We start from the raw sequence: 23,935 nt of genomic DNA, 5'->3' as shown, positions 1-23,935 counted from the left end.
TTTCTAATGGTAAGTCTGTTTATAAACATGTCTGGAGGCCCCTAGGCTGAAAATGCATTCATTCTGAATTTTAAAATTGAAGTCAGATATATCTTGATGTAGATGTTTTGTTGTTGTGTTTTTTCCCAGGATGAGTGATGAGAGAAGATTACAATTTTTAAAAAAATGTCCTACAGAAGAACTCTGAGAAAGGACATTTGATTAGGGTTTTTTTTTACAATTCTAAAATTTTCATTCCTCCTAAGTAATTAGTTCACATAATTAGAAAAGGTATGAGCTTTTATTTGGATTGGGTATGATTCTTTACTTGGATTTTGTATTTAAATACTTGCATTTGGTTTATTACATAATTATGAGATTAAAACAATCTATTACACAACCATTGAAGAAAAAAAAAAAAAGTTACCAGATTACCCCTCATATCTCCATTTTATTCCCTGGACAAAAAAGTGTTACGGAAACAAACAGCTTATAGTAAACAATAACACATACACACTGGACTGACATTTCTAATTCTGACCAATATCTGATTACAATAACAATTCTGAACTTCAAAATGTAATTTGCTGTACTCTGGGCTGAAAGCAGTTGCCTCCTGAATAAAACCAAACCCATATTCACGTCTGTAACTTCAGCATGGTCATATTTTCTGACTAATCTCTGCATGACTTTTGCTCTCCTAGTTACTATTACACATGTATCATCATGTAACATCCTCGGTCATCTCTTCCTTTAAAAGGTCGCTAATGATTCTATTGTAAAAAATAATAAAATTAGTTTCTGATCTCCTCCTGCTGCCTCTCCTCTTGCCCAGCCCAACCTCACTCAACAGTTTTCAACTCTCATGGTTTGAAAATCTGATGCCAACCTGGTTTTCAGTGTACCCTTTTAATAATGTGTTCAAGTCTTTCATTTCAGAAAAGTACCTAATTCCAACTTTAAACATTTGCTCTGTCCATTTCACAGACTCCACTACAAGAATGTTGGATTTCCTTTACCCGCCTTTTACTTGTCATTTTTCTTGAATCCTATTTGCTTTAATTTTTTTTTAAGATTTTATTTATTTGAGATTGAGAGAGAATGAGAGAGAGAGAGAGCACCAGCAGCAGAGGCAGAGGGAGAAGCAGGCTCCCCCCTGAGCAAGAAGTCCCCACACTGAACTTGATCCCAGGACCCTGAGATCATGACCTGAGCCAAAGGCAGACACTCAACTGGTTGAGCCACTCAGGCGTCCCCACAGTGTACCCTTAAAAACATTTTTTAAATTAATTTTTAAAAATGTTCAGTGTTCCAGAATTGTTTACACACCACACCCAGTGCTCCATGCAATCCGTGCCCTCCATAATACCCACCACCAGGCTCACCCAACCTCCCACCCCCCGCCCCTCCAAAACCCTCAGACTGACAGTGTACCCTTTCAATAATGTGTGTTCAAGTCGTTCATTTCAAAAAAGTACCTAATTACAGCTTTAAACATTTGCTCTGTCCATTTTATAGACTCTACTACAAGAATGCTGGATTTCCTTTATCTGCTTTTTATTTGTCATTTTTCTTGAATCCTTTCTACTTGTTTTAACTTCTTCTTTTTTTTTTTTTTTAAGATTTTATTTATTTGAGATTGAGAGAGTGAGAGAGAGCACGAGCAGCAGAAGGAGAGGGAGGCTCCCCACTAAGCAGGGAGCCCGATGCGGGGCTCAATCCCGGGACTCTGAGATGGACTTGAGCAAAAGGCAGATGCTTAACCAACTGAGCCACTCAGGCGTCCCTTCTTTGCATTTCTTACTTCTAGCCACTATGTCTCCTCCTATGCTTTTTATAAGGTCAGTTCTCCGTTGTGCCACTTAAAATTTTGCTCTGTATTTCTAAAATGGTTACTCTCAAGATCGTTGCCAGGTCCTTCCAGCTCTGGTTTCACTCTCTCTGGCGACCTGGCCATCCCCGCTTCTTTCCGGCCCATCTTCGCCCTTGAGTCTCTATACTTCTGCCTCATGTGTTGCATCTCAGCTTCATTAGCTTTTCGAGCACGTGTCTGAATGTCGTGCCACAGTCCTTCTCTGCTCAGTGAAGTTTCTTCATCTCTGGTATAGTTTGGTTCCTCCTCTTCCCCTTTATGGGGACATCTTGAGATGCATGTAATATGTCTACACCTTTCTGAGCACATCTGAATCACCTAGATTTTCTTGCACCAGGCATTAGCAGGGGAGATCATTTTGGAGTAAAAGAGGCAAAACTAGCCTCCAGTTTCCTGGCCTGCAGTTTCAGTACAGTGGTCTACAGTGTGAGCTGGGTCTCCCAGTATCATCTTTCTTAGATTCTCCAATATTAACCAGCTCAAAGGCTCTCACCACCAGACACTTTTCCTCTTCACATAGCCACCAAAGGATGCTTCCCTGATGTCCTGGAGGAGCTGCTCCCTCAAATTAGCCAGGTTTTCTTCCCTCTGCCACTTCCTTGCACTCGGCACGACCCCCCTCCCGCAGCAGACGTCCCTCTCCTATCTGTGTCAGTCCCACCTGCCCACAGAGCTCCTTCTCAGAGCAGAGCCCTCTCCCCGGAGAGGGAGCACTTGCTGCTTCTTCCCGGGACCCCGGCCGCGTCCCGTACTTCCCCTCCACAGGACTCTGGCTTTATGCTTCAGTTCTGCTGGGGCTGGGCATTTCCCACCACACACAAAATTTAGGTTTTTGCTTCTGCTAGTTTTGCTGAAAATGCTGTTTCATTCTTCTTGTTGCTGTGTATGATTTTTAGGAGAATAAATGGGACTATTTTGAATTGGGCTGCAGCCATATTCCTATTGGAGCCAATCGCTATCTTCTTAATAATAAAATGTCAGCTTAAGCCAGCTTTAACTCAAAATATAACTAAACAAAATTAACCAAAGCCAGCTTCCCTAGCTAAGTTGACAATAAAATGCCCAATTATACAAATAATAAAGATACTAAAATTTCAAAGATCCAAATAATTCCTAAAAAAAAAAAATGAGGAGATACAGCAAATACTAGGATTGACAGATAATGTTAATCCTGGATTAACATAATGAAATATGAACTGAAAGGTCTTTTTAAATGTGATATTAGAATAACTCTGTAATAATTCTAACCTTAGGGGCGCCTGGGTGGCTCAGCCCGTTAAGTGTCTGCCTTTGGCTCAGGTCATGATCCCAGCATCCTGGGATCGAGCCCTGCATTGGGCTCCCTGCTCGGTGGGGAGCCTGCTTCTCCCTCTCCTGTTACTCCCCCTGCTTGTGCTTCTTCTCTCTGTCAAATAAATAAATAAAATCTCAAAAAAAATTCTAACCTTAAACTTGTCATTTTGACTACATTTCTACTATTTCTGCCATCTTGACACTGTATATATTTACAAAATATGCTCACAGATTATTCTAATCTGAACCATGTAATTACATTTTCCAGAAGGAGTTTGAAGAAGATGACTTCTTCAAAGCTAGTACCAGCAACTAAACCCAGAACTTCTGCCTGTTCTTATTTCCATAGCTATTTTATTCCTTCAGTTCTTCTAATAGCCCTAAAATCAGGTTTTGTGGAGCAACAGAAATTATTCTGAATTTCTTTCAAACACAGAAACATTGTTGTATAGTTTCAAAAGCATAGGATAAATTCAATTAAACAGATGGAGAAGTAATGTATGAAATTTAATACATTTGATGGTATTACTGTAACCAGGTTCTTAATACAAAGAACTCCAGAATCTCGGTGGCTTACTAGAAGAAACATTTACTTCTTTCTCATATCATGTAGTCACACCTTCAAGTTATCTTCGGTTCCACTCCAGGGCCTTTTTCATTTCAGGTGCCAGACCTGGGGAGCAGCGCCTGTGTGGGACCTGCCTCATGACAGAGAGCAGAAGCAACAAGGCAACCGAACCACAAAGCTGCTGCTTGCACAGATGTGTGCATCCACTCATTTTATATTAGCCAAAGTGACATGACATCAATCAACATCTGAGGGAAGAGAGTGACTGTGAACAACAACATAATCCATCTCAGTATTTCATGTTTCCCCTCTGCAAATGTATCAACCAATGATCTTAAATTTTTAAGCAGTCCTTCCCTATGACTTTCTATTTATTAGCAACAGCAAACCTTTGGTCATAAAGTACTATAGGGAAAATAACACTGTCTCTCCCCACTTTTCTAGCTAGCTACTGTCTACTTCTTGAGTCATCTCTTGCCCTCCTAGAGGGAAATGAGACCACCTATGTCATTACAGCTCAACTATGGGGACTGAGAACAGGGATCCCTTGAGCTGGTATCACTTAACTATTACAGGAAATTCTTGTCCAGGAAGAAAAAACTATAAATGAATAAATAATTATTTGCTTCAGGAAATTCTTGCAAACAAAGTATGCCAGGCAAATCTGGAATGGATCTGCAAAACAGTCTATTTGCAAATCTGAACAGTTTACCTAAACTGGGCAAAAACCTTGCTTATAAGTTTGCTCATCAAAACCAACACTTTTGGGGGCCTGGGTGGCTCAGTGGGTTAAAGTTTCTGCCTTCAGCTCAGATCATGATCCCAGGGTACTGGGATCGAGCCCCACATCGGGCTCTCTGCTCAGCAGGGAGCCTGCTTCCCCCTTCCCCCCCGCCTGCCTGCTTCTCTGCCTACTTGTGATCTCTGTCTGTCAAATAAATAAATAAAATCTTAAAAACAAAATGAAACAAAACAACAAACAAAAAACCATCACTTTTGTGTTGACTGATCCTAAACCGATGCTAAAGCCCAGAATGAGAAGAGCTGCTGCTTGAAGACGGGTTCCTGGCATAGCGAAGGTCAAGCTGCCCAATGCTGTTCCAATGCCAGCCTCTGAACCAGACACACCAACTGTGGCAGCCCCAGCGCCAATAAACTTGGCTGCTGTGTCAATGTCCCAGGAGACAACACTGGTCTGGAACCCCCGTTGGGCCATCTGGAACAGGGAGCTGCTCTAGGATGGCTGTTTAGCTGGGATCTCTGGCCTGCTCAAGAGGGAGGCAGACACAGGGCTGATTAGGTTCCTGGTACAAGAGCAAATCAGAGCCGAAGAAATGAATACTGCCCCGGCGGTCTGCTTTTTCTCAGTCTGCACCCCACTGCCCCGCTGCCCCTAGGCCAACCACAGCACTTGCCCCGCTCAAAGTGCCTCTTCTTCTTTTTTCCATCAAAAAACGGTGTTTATTTTTTTTTAACAGAGGTAGTTCAACACTCCATTTGCAGACAGTGTGGGTTATTAGTTCAGTTTATTATTAGTTATGAACTATTTATTTAACTAAATCAACTAATTTACAGTTAGTTACAAACTGTTACAGACTCCACCCAAACCCCAAAATTTCCCCTATCTTAAAAGACCCAACTCGCTTGAACAGAAGCTCTGGAACCTAGAGATAATCTACCATAACATCCTTCTTTTGAGAGTAAGATTCCACCAAGGTTTCCTCCCTTACTTCAGTAAGTGATTAAACTCAGCTTTGCTTGATCAACAGGTTTTCCTCTGGGTTTTTTCATAGAGGACCTGACAGTCTACATTAGATTTCTCCTATCCCACCATTTTATTATATGCATTTCTCTAATTTTTGTATGTTGTTCTTCTGGAAATAGGAGTCAGTCAAGAATTTTGAGAAGAAACTAAAGTAGATCAAATTTCTTAAGCTCCTCAAATATTTTTGTTTTCTAATCACCTGGCAAGATGGTTGGCCCTTGAACAAATTCAAAGTGCTTGTGAAATTGATCTGAAATGAACTGGGTATCAGAGCACAAATTCTGGTTCTTTTACTAACTCTGTGACTCAAGAGAAATCACTGGGTCTCATTTTATAAGTTGTAATATTAATAACTGCGACAATACACATACCACTTAAAAAAACACCTGTTGCTAAACACTGACTGTATTACAGATAACATTTAAACATTCAACAGTTTTTAATTCAACACCTGTTTCTGAGGGAATGTGCCATACCGGGCACCATACTCATTGAAGCCTCCAGATTCAGAGTTTTCTGATTTCCTCAATCCTATCCCCTCCCCTTCCACTCTGCTTCAGCAACCAGCTTTGGTCATTGCCCTATGATTAGGCCATCGCACTGGCCTACCTGTGAAATTTGCCAGTGCAGTGATCTGGGTCTTCAGTCCTTCCAATGACCTCGCTTTCATCCCCACTATATTCTTCTTTGACCTCATGAAGTCCTCCAGCCTCTGGCATTAAGCCACCTCGTGGAGCAAAGCTCTGATGACCAGAACACCGGCTCTGGGCTGCGACACGAGCACAAAAATAAACTGGATTGGGTGAAGCCACTGATACTCTGGCATCCTCCATTTTTCCTCCCTTTTCTTCACTACCCTCTCCTCCTTTCCTACTGAAAGTACGTTATTCAAACAAAACTCACTGGAAGTATGGAACTTTCATTAGAAAACAATCCACTCTGTTCCAAGAATGGTAAGAGCAATTAGGAAAATTACAGAAAAGAGTATTACTACAACTAGTTCTGGAAAATAAACAATAATTTGTTAGGTGATCAGCAAGGCAAGGAATACCCTACCCAGGGATGCTGTGTGATGGTTCCCAACATTAGGCTCCAGGCACGGACAGGCATTGACTTCACTGTAACTGCTGGAGCTGCTGGTCGCCATCGGAAGAGCTGACATCTACTGAGAGCTCTGTCTGCGTGGGACAGGCACTGTTGGTTGGTTAAGCTAACCCACCTCTCCTCAGCCTGCCCCAATTACTATAAAAGAACGCGATTTTTCTAGCCTCTCTTGCAGTGAGAGATAGCTGCATAACAAAATTCTGGCCAACCCGATGGAAGAGTTAGCTGAAGTGTTCCAGGAAGGCTTTAGAGAGGACTCATATGGCTAACACTGTCCTCCTGCCTCTTTCTGCTTTGAATACAAGTAAGAAATCTAGAGCTGCGGGAGCGACTCTGCGGCCACAGAAGGGGAAAATCATGTCTGTAACCAACTATTCTGAGGATTCTTTATGTGAGAAAAACAAACTCCTACTGCTCAGGGGCCTATGCATGTGGTTCTAGTTATTAAAGCCTTCTTAAAGCCAAGGCAGTCCTATGTCATTAATCCAGGCCGTGTTCTAAGCACTTTATAAATACCAACACAGCTAGGGTCATTTGGGTTCTTAAGAATCTTTTCAAATTACTGACCAACTGTGCCCTTTACAACATAGATTCTAATAATGTTCCAGTGGTCCAAACCTGACTCGGGCCTCACAACCTTTTAAAGCAAAACCAGTTATGAGAAACAGAATAATTAACTCATAGCTTTATTCTTTATCCTGTAAAGAAAACCATACTATGTGGGCAGAAGGTCTGGAGAACAGGTGAATGAAGAAGTAAGTTGTATGTCAGAAAAGACACGCTAGAATCACAGACTGTAAGCTACATAAAATGAAAAAATGTAAAAAACCTGAACTGTTTTAATAATCTAAAAAACACAAATTATCATTTTCTTTTTTGCACAAAAATTGAAGATCCAAACTCTAAAATAGTGGTATTAGTGTAGTAAATTGGAAAAAGAATTCAAACAAACCTTTTGATTTTCCTGTATTTCATCCCTCATAAGTTGATTTACAGCAATTCTGGTCAGAGATCTGGGAAAATAAATACGGATATAATTAATTTTTCCTTAAATGTTTAAGACTAATCTGTAATTCACTGTAGTAGTACTCTGGATAAGAACCTAAAAATTCAAAATGTTTCATGACTGTAAAGTATCCATTTCCATGCAGCCCATCTGACAACTGGCACAGTGGCTTTCCTCTGACAAGGGTGTTCGATTCAGGTGGATTACAGACTGTCAAGAGTTCATGTACGCTCAGGTGATGTATGGAGTTGCTGAATCAGTGTACTATACACCTGAAACTAACACAACACTGTATGTTAATTACACTGGAATTAAAATAAAACCTTAATTTTTAAAAAGGGCTCACCTGCACTAACTGTATGCTTTAAGTACTGTCAGAACTTGTTTACTAGTAGATACTTATTTTTCAAATATACTTGACTGAAAACACTGTTTTGTGCTACTGGGCCCAGACAGAGAAATTTCGTATGAAATTACCAATATCATCAAATGTGGCAATGCAATGGGCAATTTTCAGAATACCTGGACATAAGGATTTTGGTTAACCTGGGACCTCTACCAGGGCACGTAAGCTCTAAACAAATAATAAAACTGATTGCACATATTGACTCTTGAATATCCCCTATAACTTAAAGACAGAGAAGATTTTTCTTAACAGGAGTTATCAACTCCTAGCAAAATTAGTTACATTATTCATCAATTTTATGCAAATAAGTGACTGAAAAATTAAAAGGTTTATAATGCAAAGTTCAGCTTTAAAGCAAAACGCAAGCAGAAAGGTGTATCTTAAGACAATTCACAATAAGTATGTATTATCTCCTAAAACATGGCAGCATTTGAGAGAAATTACAACAGATAATTTGATAATACAAATTTTTCATTCATTTATAAAATATTTTCTCATTTACTGATTGTCTAAAGAGTGGCTTTACAGATATGCTCATACCTGTAAGTTAGCCACTGAGCAGTTTTACTGTAGTTTGCAATTATTTTTAGAGATCAACCACAAAATGAGAGCAGAGTTTAGCAACAGAACCCTGAATTACAACGGACTTACTGTCAAAAGAGTGAATTAATGGTCTTCTTAAAACTAGAGTTATTTTACTTAATTTGTATTTGATCTAGTAATTTCAGAAACAGCAGTGCAGCTAAACATTTATACACACGTGCATACTTCTGTTTTAGTATATACTGACTTCTCAAGTTCTTGACTGTTTAAGCTAGAATTAACACAAAGAATTACATCAATACATTAATTCTTAATCTGTAAATAAGTTGACAAACTCCTCTATTTCAGGGTCTCCTGGAAGGGTTCTTGTTATCTTGTGACCAACTACATATTATTTATTTGTCTTACAAAAGAAAGAAAATCTAGATTTAAAATTCAGTAGTTTGCACTGTGGACAAATGTACAACACAGCGTCTGAGACACACAGAGGCGCAGCAAACCCCCATGGGTGGAGAAGGGCTGTGGCCATGGCAGGAACATCCTCCCATTCCTTCCAGAAAAACACGGCTGCACTTGTCACATGCTCTGTGTCTTCCAGAAAAGCTAACTTATTTTCACTGGTTGTTTATAATTGTAGAGCCTGTCATTCCTAACCAGACTGCAAATGAACAAGACTTTGTTATTTTGTAAAAGTACTGATTACTTTTAGACATGCTTAAGTATTATCTATTGAACTGCAAGATATATTTAATGTAAAATCAGTATTTCTGGAAGGAGTTCCATTAGGTATCCTATTGGCAAAAAAGTCCTCCATAAAATTTTCCATAAATAAGACACTACTACCTGTTTAGAATCTGAAAGGGTAAGAACATGATCTAGCCATAAATCTATTTAGAATAATACTTTTCACAACCCCCTACCTAGAAAAGAGAAAAAATATTCCCTCATTATTCATTCCTTAAATAAGTTTACCATAGCTGGATTATCATATCACTGTTTATGTTTAAATAACTTCAATAAATTATTCTTCCTTTCCATTTGTGTCTAATTCAAGAGTTCTATCCTGTAGTATACACACATGTATACACAAGCCAGTATTTTCCTGATTTAAAAAACCGTGCATAATGAAGAAATACCCTGATTTCATTAACACTATATCTGTGAGAATTAATTGACATCACTATGTTAAAATGAAATTTTATTTCATTCTATTTTCATAAAATTTATTTAATGGAAAGGGTTCTGGCTTTAATCAAAGTAATAAATCTTAACATACCTGGCTTTTATGGGGAAGTTCTGTGAAATGTCTTTCATTAATTTTATGGCATCATAAACTGGAGTGGACATTATTTGAGAAGCTGCCTGAAAACTAAGATCTGGGGAAAAAAAAATCATTAGGGAATCTAGCATAGTATCAGATTTTTATAGACATTCCATGTAATTTAAATAAGTCAACACTTCTTGCCATATTATTATATATATTTATTTATATATATATATATATACATATATATATATATATATATAAATACTCTTATATTTAACATTCTTCAAAAGTTTTAAATGTAAGGCTATCACTTATGTCCAAATAAGGTAAGCTTTACACTTTTAAAAGGGTTAATTATCATTTAATACCTATTATCATTTAATACCTATTATTTTCTATCAATTACAGTATAGCTTCAGAAAGAGATATGGGAAAAGAAATGTTGATGCAAAACTATTTTTTCTAAGGTTTAATGAAAATATGCAACAAAAAGCTTTTGTAAGAATAAAGGGAAAAAGAGCTCTGAGGAGACAGGCCTGGAAAGAACTTTAAGATCCAATGTGTCCATCCAAAGGGGCACGTGCACACAAATGTTTACAGCAGCAATGTTCACAAAGCCAAACTATGGAAAGAACCTAGATGTCCATCAACAGATGAATGGAAAAAGAAGATGTGGGATATACATACAATTGAATACTATGTAGCCATCAGAAGAAATGAAATCTTGCCATTTGTAAGTATGTGGATGCAAGTAGAGGGTATTATGCTAAGCAAAACAAGTCAATCAGAGAAAGACAATTATCATATGATCTCCCCAATGAGGAATTTGAGAGGCAGGGTGGGGGTTCGTGGGGGGAAGGGAGGGAAAAATGAAACAAGATCGGACTGAGGAGGGAAACAAACCATAAGACTCTTCATCTCAGGAAACAAAGTGAGGGCTGCTGGGGGCTGCAGGGAAAGGACAGAGTGGCGGGGTGATGGGCACTGGGGAGGGTGTGTGCTATGGTGAGTGCTGTGAAATGTGTAAGACTGATGATTCACAGACCTGCACCCCTGAATAATTATACATCACATGTTAATTTTAAAAAATCCAGTGTGTACAACTCAGTAAATAGCAAACATTTGCTTTCTCGTTCAAAATGTTTCACCTTTATACCACAATGAAAATAAAATCCTAGACTTGGTATTTTCCCCAATACTACAGTTCTCTGTTAAGAAAACTGTGGCTTATGTGTTCAGTCTCCAGTATGCCGGAAGCAGCATCTTACTTAGTCTCCTTTACCTTGTCAAGAGTCAGAAAAGATTTTAAAGCTGAATTCTGTTCATTATGGACCAGTGAAACATATTGTTTCTCTGTAACATTTTACCATGGTTAGAAAGCCAGCTTACCATATATTAGTGAAATAACCAATTTAGCATAACAAGGCTGGTTTTATTTCCATGTTCTCAGTGTGGTGAGTTGGGTTGGGAGTCCAAGCTTAGGAAGAAATGTTCTTAGCACAGCTTCCCATGGGATGGACAGCATAACAACCAAGGTTCAAATCCGAGCTCTGTATCACGTTCTAGCTGAGTAACTTTAAATGGTGTTTCCCCAGCCTACTTCAGCAGGTTTCCAGTTCAGGCACTGCAGTGAATAATTGCCAAACACAACAGCCATTGCTCAGTGCTTCTCTTACTAAGATCCTTCTAGAAGAGGATCACTTCCTGCAAAGAAGTACTGACTTTCTATTTAATAAGTGGTGCTGGGAAAAACAGGTCACTCACATGCAAAAGAAGGAAAATGGGCCCCTATCTTACACAATACACAATAATCAACTCAAAGGGGTTAGACTTAAGTTTAAGACCTAAACCCATAAAATCCTGAAAGAAAACATAGGGGTAAGCTCCTCATCATTAGTTTTAGCAATGATTTTTTGGATTTGGGACCAAAATCAAAGGCAGCAAAGTGAAAATGAGCAAATGGGACTGTATCATATTACAAAGCTTCTGCACAGCAAGGAAATCGTCAACAAAATGGAAAAGCAAGCTGCAGAATGGGAGGAAAATATCTTCAAATCATCTGATAAGGGGTTAATAACAAAAATATCCAAGGAACTCAGGTAAACCGGTGTAGCCACTATGGAAGACATGATAGTGATTCCATATGGTGATTCCTCAAGAAATTAAAACGAAAATCACAGTGGGATCAGCAATCCCACTTCTGGGTATGTTTCCAGAGGAAATGAAATCAGTATCTCAAAGACGTATCTGTATTCCCATGGTCACTGCAGCATTATTCACATCAGCCAAGATGGAAACAACCTAAATGTCTACAAATGAGTGAATGGTTAGAGAAAATGTGGCATATACATACAACGGGATATTATTCAACATTAAAAAGAAGAAAAATCCTGCCATTTGTAACAACGTGGTGAACCTGGGGGTTATGCTAAGTGAAAACAGCCAGACAGAGAAAGACAAATACTGTACAGAATCACTTATGTAAAAATTGAAAAAAAAGAAAAAAAAAGTCAAACTCACACAAACAGAGAGTAGAAAAGTAGCTGCCTAGGACTGGATAGAGGAAAGAAGGAGAGGTTGAGAAAACGGCATAAATTTTCAGCTAAAGATGAAGAGGGTCTAAGATTCTAATGTATGCCCGGGCGACCAGCATTGGCACCACTGTACTGCATAACTGAAATTTGCTAAGAGAGTAGAAATTAAATGTTTTCACTGAAAAGAAGTACTTGATACACAAGTTAAGTACTCACTAAATATTGATGAATGAATAAATGACTAGCAAAATTACAAGCTCCTTTATGTTCTCTTTCTTACTCTATTGCTATTAAAGGCATTTATAAGCAACACAATTTTTGACTGATGTGTATATATTTAGGAATGTACATAGTCTTAGGCAAGAAAACTTAATAATTACTTACCTGACTGACTTAGTAATTACTTACCTGACCTATACTTACTTACTTACTTTATTTATTTATTTTTTAAAGAATTTTATTTATTTATTTGACAGAGAGAGATCACAAGTAGGCAGAGAGGCAGGCAGAGAGAGAGGAAGGGAAGCAGGCCCCTGCTGAGCAGAGAGCCTGATGTGGGACTTGATCCCAGGACCCTGAGATCATGACCTGAGCTGAAGGCAGTGGCTTAACCCACTGAGCCACCCAGGCATCCCTATACTTACTTTATAAGTAACAACTTATAAAGAGGAAAGTGTATGTCAAAGATCTTGCCTGACATTATTTGGTTGTACAACTTTATGCTCAAAAAAGCAAGATGCTGGGCAGAAGGAAGAATTAGGCCTTATAAGGAGACAGACCTGCTCATTTTAGATACCCCTGATTTGTCTCTGTCAGATTTGTGAACTTAGACTCATTATTTTATGTGTTCCATTTCTTAATTTCCTCATCTGGAAAAGTGGGATATCTAACTCATATGAGTTTTTAAAATGTAATTAGGATACTGTATATAAATAGCCTAACACTTTGCCAGACATGGTGTTGGTTAATTTTTTTTTCTTACTCATTTTTTTTTCAGCATAACAGTATACATTATTTTTGCACCACACCCAGTGCTCCATGCAATCAGTGCCCTCTATACTACCCACCACCTGGTACCCCAACTTCCCACCCCCTGCCCCTTCAAAACCCTCAGATTGTTTTTTAGAGTCCATAGTCTCTCATGGTTCACCTCCCCTTCCAATTTCCCCCAAATCCCTTCTCCTCTCTAACACCCCTTGTCCTCCATGCTATTTGTTATGCTCCACAAATAAGTGAAACCATATGATAATTGACTCTCTCTCCTTGACTTATTTCACTCAGCATAATCTCCTCCAGTCCCGTCCACGTTGCTACAAAAGTTGGGTGTTGGTTAATTTTTTATCATTGGCAATCAACAGTGTGATGATCATGGACAGCTACCTTTGACTCAGGCTTGAGAACACAACCAGTCTTTAAAAATGTTTTATAACATGAATGTAATTCTCCTTGACATGACCAACTTTCTGTGCGCAAGTTATTTGAAAGCCCCTGAAAATTCACTTACGAAATCAGAATATAAATAACCAAATGAATATAACATCACCAGATTCTATTAACACTTTTTGCTTTGTTCTAAACTGTTCCATACTTAATGGCTCATAAGTAACTATTTAAGTCCTACACTTTATCTATTTAACTGTTCTACCACTTGGATATTCAAAAGCAGCATGTTTAATAATAACTTTGTGATATTCCTGCCCCATGTTTGCCCAAAGCTGGTCCTCTTTAGTCTTCTCTTCTCAGCAAACACCACTGTCCATGCAGCGTAGCAAACCACAATCTAGCCAAGTTCTTGGTTCTCTCCTTCATGTATACATATCCAACGGCTCCCAGTGATCTTTGCACTCTCTCTAAATAACCCACCCCCAGATTTATTCCAGCCCCTCCTCAGATCTCAATTCAGTAACCACTTCATGGCAAAGATTGCCCTATTTCTCCCCGTCCCTCATGCTCACCAGCTTGGATCTTCCCACATATACCCGTCTTAATCCTATCTACCTTTGCTTTAGAGCAATTACAATTCACAATTGTTATACTGGTTTTTCAAATTTTTTATGTTTATCTGAGATCTTCTGAAGATAATGTAGGGTCTATTTTAGCTCAGTTTATCTTCAGAATCTAGTGTTTTCCAAAATGTCAGCTGGAACCCATTAGTAGTGAAATCAGATGAACAGGTAGTACAAAGTTATTTTTCTAAATAAACAGGGTAGAAAAAAAGTTTGTCAGACTGAATAAAATACAGTATACATACTGCATGTGAAGCTTTTATTTTCATATATATACTTTTAGTTCTGAGCATATCTATGCATTCTTACATCATACACTTGTATATGGGTTTTGACGTAAAATAGGTTTCCTACTGTAGCCCTTAGCCAAAAATTATAAAACCATGGATGTATGGACATAGCTGACATGTAGTAGATACAGAATAAATACTTGGTAAATCAATAAAATAGGAAAAGGGAGATTGCTTACTTTCTCTGTCTTGGAAATCTACTTGGGTCAGCTTCTATAATGTGCTCCTCCATTTCTCATCACTCCCCACGTCTTGTTCATGAGGTCTACTTTCCACACGAGAATGAACACCACAGCACCAGCCCTCGTGTACCGACTGGTCATTCTGCAGAACCATTTAGCCTCTCCTCCCTTGTAAGGCTTTATGCTAAGATGTTCAGCTCTTTCCATCTTCTTTAGCTTACAGACTTTACGTTCACCCCACTACTGGGCCCCTCATCTGAATACGTCACAGTCACTTTAAGCAATCTTTTAAACATCAGTCTCATTATTCATGAACTCCACCTTCAACCCTGAAACATACTGTCTGTTTTATATTCGCTCTATTCAGACTCAAAGCTGGAAATCTTCAAGCCATCTCTGACTCCTTTCATCTCCTCAGTACTTGCTCACTCCAGCCTTCCTCCCCATGCTGTCTACCACTGTCACAGTGCAATCTCTCACCACAGTATTTCAAGGACGTCTTACCCAGAGTTCCTGTTTCTGGTCCACTCAAATCTATCTTACTCAGTGGTCAGCCAGATCCACTAAAACTAAGCTGACTGAGCATGTTCCCCGTTTACAAGCCTTCAAAAGCACCCCATCACCTACAGCGATCACCTACAACTGTATTTTCTAAATTATGGGTTCCCTGGAGAACATTTTGAAGGAGAAAGCAGAATGGTGTTTGCCTACAACAGTTGGAGAAATTGGAGAGAAGTGGGCAGTGACTGTGAATGGGGATGTTACTTTCTTTTCAGGGTGATGAAAATACTCTAGAATTGACTGTGGTGACAGTAAAAAAGCCTCAGAAAATATACTAAAATCCATCAAATGGTACATTTTAAAGGGGTGAACTGTATAGTATGTCAGTTATCTCAATAAGCTGTTAATAGAAAGTTGATGGGCGATGTGATAGGAGGTACGGATGACACAGCAAAATGATGTCCCCACGAATGACTAAAAATCACAAGTAATAAAAAAGAAAATTACAAATCGAAAAGGACTTACAGTTCAAACTAAATTCTGATCACAAGATACCTGCTTACAAGAGGTCAGCACGAGGCTGTTCTAAGCTAATACTGAAATATGCAATGGTCTGTTAAGTTCAAAATTTTAAACAGAAGAAAACTAGTATGATTTGGTTCTGATTTCCTGACTGACTAGACAGGATTTTTAATCAACATTATAGATTTAATACTTAAAATGAACCTACCAAATAAATCAGTATACACTTTAAAAATGATTAGATAATATCAAACAACTACACTTCATATAATTTTAACTCTTATATGATTTGCTTGATGGATAGCCTTTTAATTAAATACGAATTTCCATAAAAATTCACATCAGTAATTATTACCTACAAAATAATTTATATCATGTTATATAAAAGCTTATTTAACACAACAGAGTCAGTTACCAAAATGTTATGTTAAAGTTGACCAAAATACTATACCTTGTAGTTCCCAGACTTTCAAAGGTGTCATTTCTTTGCTACTCTCAATCAGGTATTTTTGGAATGTTGTCAGATTATCTCTAAGATCTGAATACCTTTCTCTGCATTAGAATATGAAGTAATGTTAATTATCATCACCTACTACAAATTATACAAGCACTATATTTTTGAAATTAACCCTTTCAAATAATTAGACAAAAACAAACTATTCACCAAGATAATAAGTACATCGTGATGCAACTATGTCCACAGAGCTTAAAAATAATGAGAGCCGTGTATGCGCACTTTTTTCAATACATAAAACAAAACAAACCAAAACCTGAAGGGATAGACTCTCAATTGTTAAGATGTTAACATTATCTAAAAGGGACTCAAGGGTGAGGGCAGAATTCTTAGCTTTTAGAGTCTACACTTTTTAACATTTTAGAAATTACTAGTATTGATTTTATAATTTAAAACAAAACCATTTTATAAGGAAAGCATCAATACTTCCTATACAATATTGGAGTTTATTTCCAAAGAGTTCCATCTCTGCAATTTTAAAAAATCTTCAGTAAGTTCATTTTGCCTAGGTATCTTTTTTGAGAGTGCCAAAAAATAATGTAGTAGGAATGACATTGTACCACACATAGGATCCCAAATGTGGCTTCTTTCCTCTCTTACGAAATCAAGACATGGTGCCCTTTAAGAGTTAAATAGTATTCTCTTCAAAAAAAACTTTACCTCCAACACAACTTACAAAACCTGTATTTTCAACAGTAAAAAGATTTTAAAAAGTGAAATAAAAAAATATACAGAACCATATACACAGAAATGCATTTATCTTATATTTAACAATAAACATATTGATAATATCATGCAATTTTATTACATGGGACCATGTTTTAAAAATGAATCAAGGGGCGCCTGGGTGGTTCAGTCATTAAGCATCTGCCTTCGGCTCAGATCATGATCCCAGGGTCCTGGGATCCAGCCCCACATAAGGCTCTCTCCCTCCCCCTGCTTGTATTCCCTCTCTCACTGTCCGTCAAATAACTAAATAAAATCTTAAAAAAAAAAAAAAAGTCAAGATGACTACAACTGTTCTTACAGTGAAGTGAAAAAGCACAGAACATCTCTCAAAAGGAAATTCTCTACGAATTAAATTAACCCCTTTCTCAAATATTTTAAATCACAGAATATTAAGTTATGAGTATTATTTTTCATATTTAGCCATAATCTTAACAATTTTCACTGCTGAATTTATATAACCCAGATAAAAATACTTTATTCATATAATATCTCAAAGCAAAGGGTTCTGCCTCAATCGAGAGCTAATTTTGAGCATTTCTTCTTTTAAGAAACTAATATCCCAGAGTTCCAAAAGCTTCTTGTGAGATGTGCGATTTATTCCAATAAAAGGTTATGTTTAAAAGAGAATTAAGAAAAAAAGAATAGAACTGTGGGCTCCAAGATGTTGAGACAGCTGACAATGGAATAAAATGTATTATTATCTACTAAATAAATACCTTAATAAATCTGTTTCATGCATTAAGTTCTTAAGGCCACTAGTATACTACTGGGCCAACGTAGTTGAGAAATATAACTCTGTCATCTGTATAAATTAGCACAGTCTCCAAAAATGTTCCCTTGCTCTGTAACAATATCTACTCAAGAGGAGAACTGACCTTGGTGTCCTTTATAAATAGAATATCAGGCAAAAATTAAAACTATTAATAAAAACTGTCCTTTACCTTTAATTAATTTTGCCTTTGTAATGAAATCACAAACTTTCCCTTCCCGTAAATAAGGGAAAACACATCTAAAACGACAACAATCCCCTTTCATGGGTCTTCAGAGAGCACTCACCATCCTATTCTTGCTCTTCAATCGGTGATGCAGGAAAAAAAAGGAGGGGGGGGGACAGAACTTTAATTTCTGAGTGGTTACTTACACATGTATATGAAATTAAGACCAGATGTTAAAAGGTTTTTAACATGGCAACCTGTACATAGAAATTTAAGAAAATAAATATTTTCTCTTTTTTTGAGGCACAAAAATTTTGTTTATTACATGCTAATGATCCAATACTAACCATGATTTTTCTAACCCAGTAGTTCTGTAAGAGATTCTATAATGTTTTTTGACAAAGATAACTTTGATCATTTCCAATTCCTATTTTGCTAATCATATTCATCATACAGCGAAAATCACGATTATTTTTCCATTGTGTTTTGCATTAATCATGTATGACTTCTGTAATAAATAAAACTGATTACAGGTGTATTTTAAGAAGATGAAACATGCAACAGCACAGCACAGTGAATTCCTTTAGGACAAAGTTAAGAGCACAGCAATGCAACTTTGTTTCAATTCAGACTCACTTTAACTTCCGGAAGAGAAATCCTTGAACCTCATTTGTCTCAACCTCATCCTCCACAGTAGTATTGGTTGCTGCGGTTTTGGAAACCAAAATAAAACAAAACATTTTCAGACTGGGAAAGGAACAGGGCGTCAAAAATTCGAAGAATGCAAACTTAAATTCCTTTTGTTTTACCTTGTTTCCCTTTCACAGCCCTGCTCACTGGCACATGTGCACGTACACGCTTCTATTTCTGAGCGTGCTCTCTTTCTAAACAGGCTTGGATCATTAAATATTGAACCAACGCTTTACAAATTATTTTACAGTCCAGTTCTATTTTACAACCAGAATCATAAACCAAAGTGGTTGCAACGAATCCTTTAGCTCTTAAGCCAGGCAGGAGCTCCAAGCCCTACTATATCCAATGCCTTTAAAGATAATCAAGAAATCTTTAGAAAGACACCAAAATTCATGGCCTCAAAAAGTAAAGATACAACAGGTCACAGTCACTTCCCTTCCCCTTCCCTTCTCCTCTACTCCGCAGACAATTATAACATACAGGGTGGTAACCAGTGTAAGTACAGGGTATGTGGGAGCACAAGACCTCATTACGTTCCCCTGGGGCTGCTCTGGGAGTGTGCCCGAGCCCCTCCAATACACTCCTCCCCTCTCTCCTGAAGGCCCGCATCCCCAGGACTACGGCTAGAAGCCCTGGGTGCTGATTCAGTCTTCCTTCTCCTCCTTTTCATTTCTCCATCAGGCAAATGTTTATTGGCTGCCTGCTGTGATGTCTGTTTCCTGCCAGATAAACACGAGGAAGAGAGACAGAAAAGACACAAACTCCACTTGGCAGAAAGGAGAGAGAGAGACAATTTAATACAGTGTGTAAAACTTCTATGAAGGAAAGCACAGAATATGTGGGATAGAGAAAAGAGAAAACCACCCTTGGCAGAACAAAAAGACAGGCATTCATCTCAGAGGCACTGACTGGTAGTTTCAAGTTTTTAAAAGATGAACAGGCCTTTGATGAAAGAAAAGCGGGACCAAGGAGAAGGTTTCAGGCAGAGGGAACAGCATATGCTAAGGGATAAAAGTACGTGATAGAGGTCATGAAGGTTTAGCATGGAGCCAAACGTGGAGGCATCGAGGCAACAGAAACCCATTCTGTATTGTAGTTTGGTGTTGCAGAACAGAAGGTACAAATGAGAGGCTGAGGGACAGTGACAAAGTGGAAAGAGGCTGGAGTATGAAAAGCTTTCTTTGCAATGCTACGGTACTAGGATTTATGAGGGAGGTTATGGCGAGCCTCTGCAGGATTTTAACCAGTGGAGTCACAAAGTCAGATTTCATCATAAGGTTTTCAACCTGAAAGCACCGTGAAGAACACTAATCCTTCTGTTTTAGCGGGTAAGGAGGACTCGGGGCACAGAAGGCCAAAGATCAGAGAGAAAGCCAGTTAGACGTCTGATGTATACAGAGGGAAAAACCAGAACTGAATGAAAGGAGTGTCTACTAGAATGGAGAACAGATCTACTACACACATACGTTTAGAGGCTGATGAGAGAATTAGTGTGTAATGTGTAATACAGAGCATTAATGTGATCACTTGACTTTATAAAATTTTTTTATCTGACCTTTCAAAGAAGATTCCACAGGCCCAATAGCTAGAAAATGCCTTATGTTACTGTTGTGACTATTAAGTAAGATACTAAATTACAAAACACTGTAAAGCTACATATAAGCTATATAGAAATACCTAAAATCTGAATATTCATATTTGCTCTATACTTTTCCAGCAACTCTAACTTGAGAGGACTTAACAGTGATTCAGATCTGTATTTGAAGCACAGTCAGGAGGAGTGTCCAGAGCTAGGTCTGTGATGAGAGCACGGCCTCCAGGAGCACATCCTTAATAGATAAAGTTGAAGCAGAAGCCCCATCTGAGAGCATATAAAAGAATGAATTAAAGATTCTCTCTCTCTCTTTTTTTTTAAAGGTTTTATTTATTTGACAGACAAAGATCACAAGTAGGCAGAGAGGCAGGCAGAGAGAGAGAGGGGGAAGCAGGCTCCCCGATGAGCAAAGAGCCCCACTCAGGGCTCGATCCCAGGACGGGATCACGGCCCAAGCTGAAGGCAGAGGCTTTAACCCACTGAGCCACCCAGGCACCCCCGAATTAAAGACTCTTAACCAGGGGTGTCTGAGTGGCTCAGCTTGTTGGGTATTTGACTCCTGATTCCAGCTCCGCCCACATGCGGCTTCCTGCTCAGCCCAGAGTTTGCTTGTGATCACCTCCCGCTCCTCCCGGCTTGCACACATGCATGCGCTCACTCTTTCAAATAAATAAATCTTAAAAAAAAAACTTAATCAAGAATCAGGTATAAATAAATTTTGGATGAGCCAGTTAATAAAAGATTTTCACAAGCATCTGAAAACTACTTTAGCTTCTTCAGGGACTCCAGAGTCCTTTATCTAGAGCATGTAGCTTAAGCACAATCATAGATACAGGTTTGTAGATCACAGATCTAACCGAATCTACTTCATCTAAACTAGCAACTCCCAGGCCTCTCCTACCCTACTCAAGAGCAGCAGCATCCTGGTAACTTCATTACAAACATGTGAGACAAAGCTTCCTAACACCGTGTGTGGCCCATGAACTTTCAGACTGACTGAGACACTGACCCCCTTAGATACCCCCACCACCAGCCCCCGACTGACACCCCATGCCCTCAGCCCCACCTCCAGGCCAGGCTGGCTGGCCATAACCGGCGGTCACCACAGTCATGACCAGCCTCATCTACTGCCTCAGCCTGCCTTGTCTAGGTTACCATTTTTGTTGTGTTATTCACAATGGTGGCGAAGCCACCAGATAAAGCAAAACAAGATTTTCCCCCCAATTTTTAAAGATGTTTTTGAGTCCCACAGTATTAAATATATTTCTTTCAGAATAAAATCAAATTCTAAACTAAGGAGAAACAAGTGCACCCCATCTCCAGCCTCAAATGAACATGTGTAAGATTATAGTCAGTCACTGTTTTTTTAAAAAATATATAAGCATCCAAATTTTTATTCTGCTCAAGTTCAGAGAGTAAACTTACTTTTAACTTGGGTATCATCCAAAGCTTTGTATTCTGTACTTTTAATCGCTAGCTCCACACCGTAGCCGGATAAGTACATTTTCTGTGAGACTGGTTTCTGTTCCAACACATTTAAATTTTTAAAAAGAGAAAATATTTGGTCAAACATCTTCTTTTAAATCCAGTATGTTTGTGTATTAGGATATTAGGGTAAATTAATATATTTTTTTAAAAGATTTTATTTCTTTTTTTGAGAGAAAGAGAACAGGGGGGCAAGGGAGGGAGCAGATGGAGCAGCAGGCTCCCCACTGAGTAAAGAGCAGGACTCGACCCCAGGACCCCAGGATCATGACGTGAGTCAAAGGTAGATGCTTAACCAACTGAATCACCCACGCACCCCTACTAATATATTTTTTAAACATTGTGAAATATTATTTGGGGGATATTTATACTCTCTCTAGACAGCGTATGAAGGACCCAGAATTTAGTTAATCACCACTTCTTTACTTTCTAAAAACCTTGTTATGGTTTTAATGTTTTAATTACCCTTTTAAAAGGAAAAATACCTGATCTTTTTCTGTTAACTATGGTAACTTCCCCATTTCTCCTATGAGTTAATTAATAGAAGCTCCAATACAATTAAGTTTCAATAAAACTGTACTCCTTTCAGTGAACTACACAGGGTTTGCTAAACCGCCAAATGATATTCATTTGCTAGTTATAACTTAGCTAGTGATATATAGTTATAACTGTAGTGTTGCTAAAAGCAATACTGAAGAGTAGAGGCAAAAGACACCAAAAAACACAGTGTCTTGAACAATCTGATTAAATTTTTCTTCACGTTTCTCAGTGATTAAAATATACCAAATGCCACAGATCAGTATCTACTCTTGCAACAAGGGCAAAAATTGCCTAAAATGGGAGTTCTCTGAGGTATTGCTGATTGGAATTTTAATACCTAACTTTCCCCTTTCTGTAAAGGACAAATACAAAATGTACTTCTATTTTTTTTTTTTTTTAAGATTTTATTTATTTACTTGAGAGAGAGATAGGGAGAGAGAGCATGAACGAGGAGAAGGTCAGAGGGAGAAGCAGACTCCGCATGGAGCTGGGAGTCCGATGCGGGACTCGATCCCGGGACTCCAGGATCATGACCTGAGCCGAAGGCAGTCGTCCAACCAACTGAGCCACCCAGGCGTCCCACAAAATGTACTTCTAGAGATTACCCTATCAAGGAAGAGAATGCACATTTATTTCAAAAGGTAAGCAACCTGGATGAATATACATTTCTAGAAGATATCTAAGGTTCTTTCTAGCTTCCAGATGGAAATTCTTATCAATTTGGCACAGTCATCATCATTTGGCACATTCTTTCATGGCTTAGGAAACTGGTTTAACCTAGCGCCTTGCGAACTCCCTGGAACATGGTGTGCATCTGTGCTTACTCCAGTTTGCAAGAGGGCAGTTTTACGATCCTACACATGATAGCGGAAGAGGCAGAGATTGGAGGGAAGGAGAACCTTTGTCAATAGGGTTTTTTTTTTCTTTTTATTCTCTTCTTTCCTCCGTAGCTCCCCTGCCTCCAACCTTAAAAATAAGCAGATGACCAGAGTGACTATTCCTGGGCTGTTCTATTTCCAAATAAGATGATACAAGAATTAGTTTCAGATATGCAGAGAAATATTTAACACTGCTGCCCACGTGAAAATGTAATTTGCTAATTTCTCAGGCACATGCTATAATGAAAGATAACACAAGGGAACTGAGCTGCTTATAATTATGGTCATCTGAAAAAGGTGAAAATATTTTAGAGTTTTCAATTTCATACAGCTCAATTTAAAAATCCATTTGACAATCCACCAAAACGACAATCAGCTGGTAGAGAAGCAAAGCTCCAAGTCTACATATTTTGTTATAGTTCATAAAAGAAATGCAATTTCAAATAACCAATTTCCATTATCAATTCTGAAATATTATTAGCTCCTCAGGAATAAAGATAAATGTTTATTAAATTCATATTTACGGACTCCATTTGAAAATGTATTAATATAAAATGTGAACTGTAGTCTAATAAGTTTGGATTTGCAAACCAAAAATGCTTGTAGACTAAATCAACTGGTGAGAAGACTCTTTCTTCATTTTTCTATTTCTTCTTTCCAAAAGAAGAAATACCTGTTCCGAAGGTAGCAAAAATAAGTTTATTTTATTAGAATTACATGTTGACCAG

The 23,935-nt window shown here is 38.3% G+C and overlaps 1 protein-coding gene across 2 annotated transcripts in view; it reads right to left on the bottom strand.

Annotated features, from left to right (window-relative positions):
- Positions 1 to 23,935, bottom strand: part of UGGT2 (UDP-glucose glycoprotein glucosyltransferase 2) — a 192,698-nt gene that overhangs the window by 127,282 nt on the left and 41,481 nt on the right. For both annotated transcript variants that reach the window (XM_059144382.1, XM_059144383.1), the window contains exons 6-10: positions 21,730 to 21,826; positions 18,654 to 18,723; positions 16,291 to 16,391; positions 9,814 to 9,913; positions 7,535 to 7,595 (exon numbers count right to left, since the gene is read on the bottom strand). In XM_059144382.1, coding sequence (XP_059000365.1) covers positions 7,535 to 7,595; positions 9,814 to 9,913; positions 16,291 to 16,391; positions 18,654 to 18,723; positions 21,730 to 21,826 — 429 coding nt within the window. The remainder of the gene's footprint in view (positions 1 to 7,534; positions 7,596 to 9,813; positions 9,914 to 16,290; positions 16,392 to 18,653; positions 18,724 to 21,729; positions 21,827 to 23,935) is intronic.

This window comes from Mustela lutreola, chromosome 13 (genome assembly GCF_030435805.1).
Source record: "Mustela lutreola isolate mMusLut2 chromosome 13, mMusLut2.pri, whole genome shotgun sequence".
NCBI classification, from domain to species: Eukaryota; Metazoa; Chordata; class Mammalia; order Carnivora; family Mustelidae; genus Mustela; species Mustela lutreola.
The sequence above is the reverse complement of the archived record's forward strand: the minus strand, read 5'-3'. Positions and strand labels throughout refer to the sequence as shown.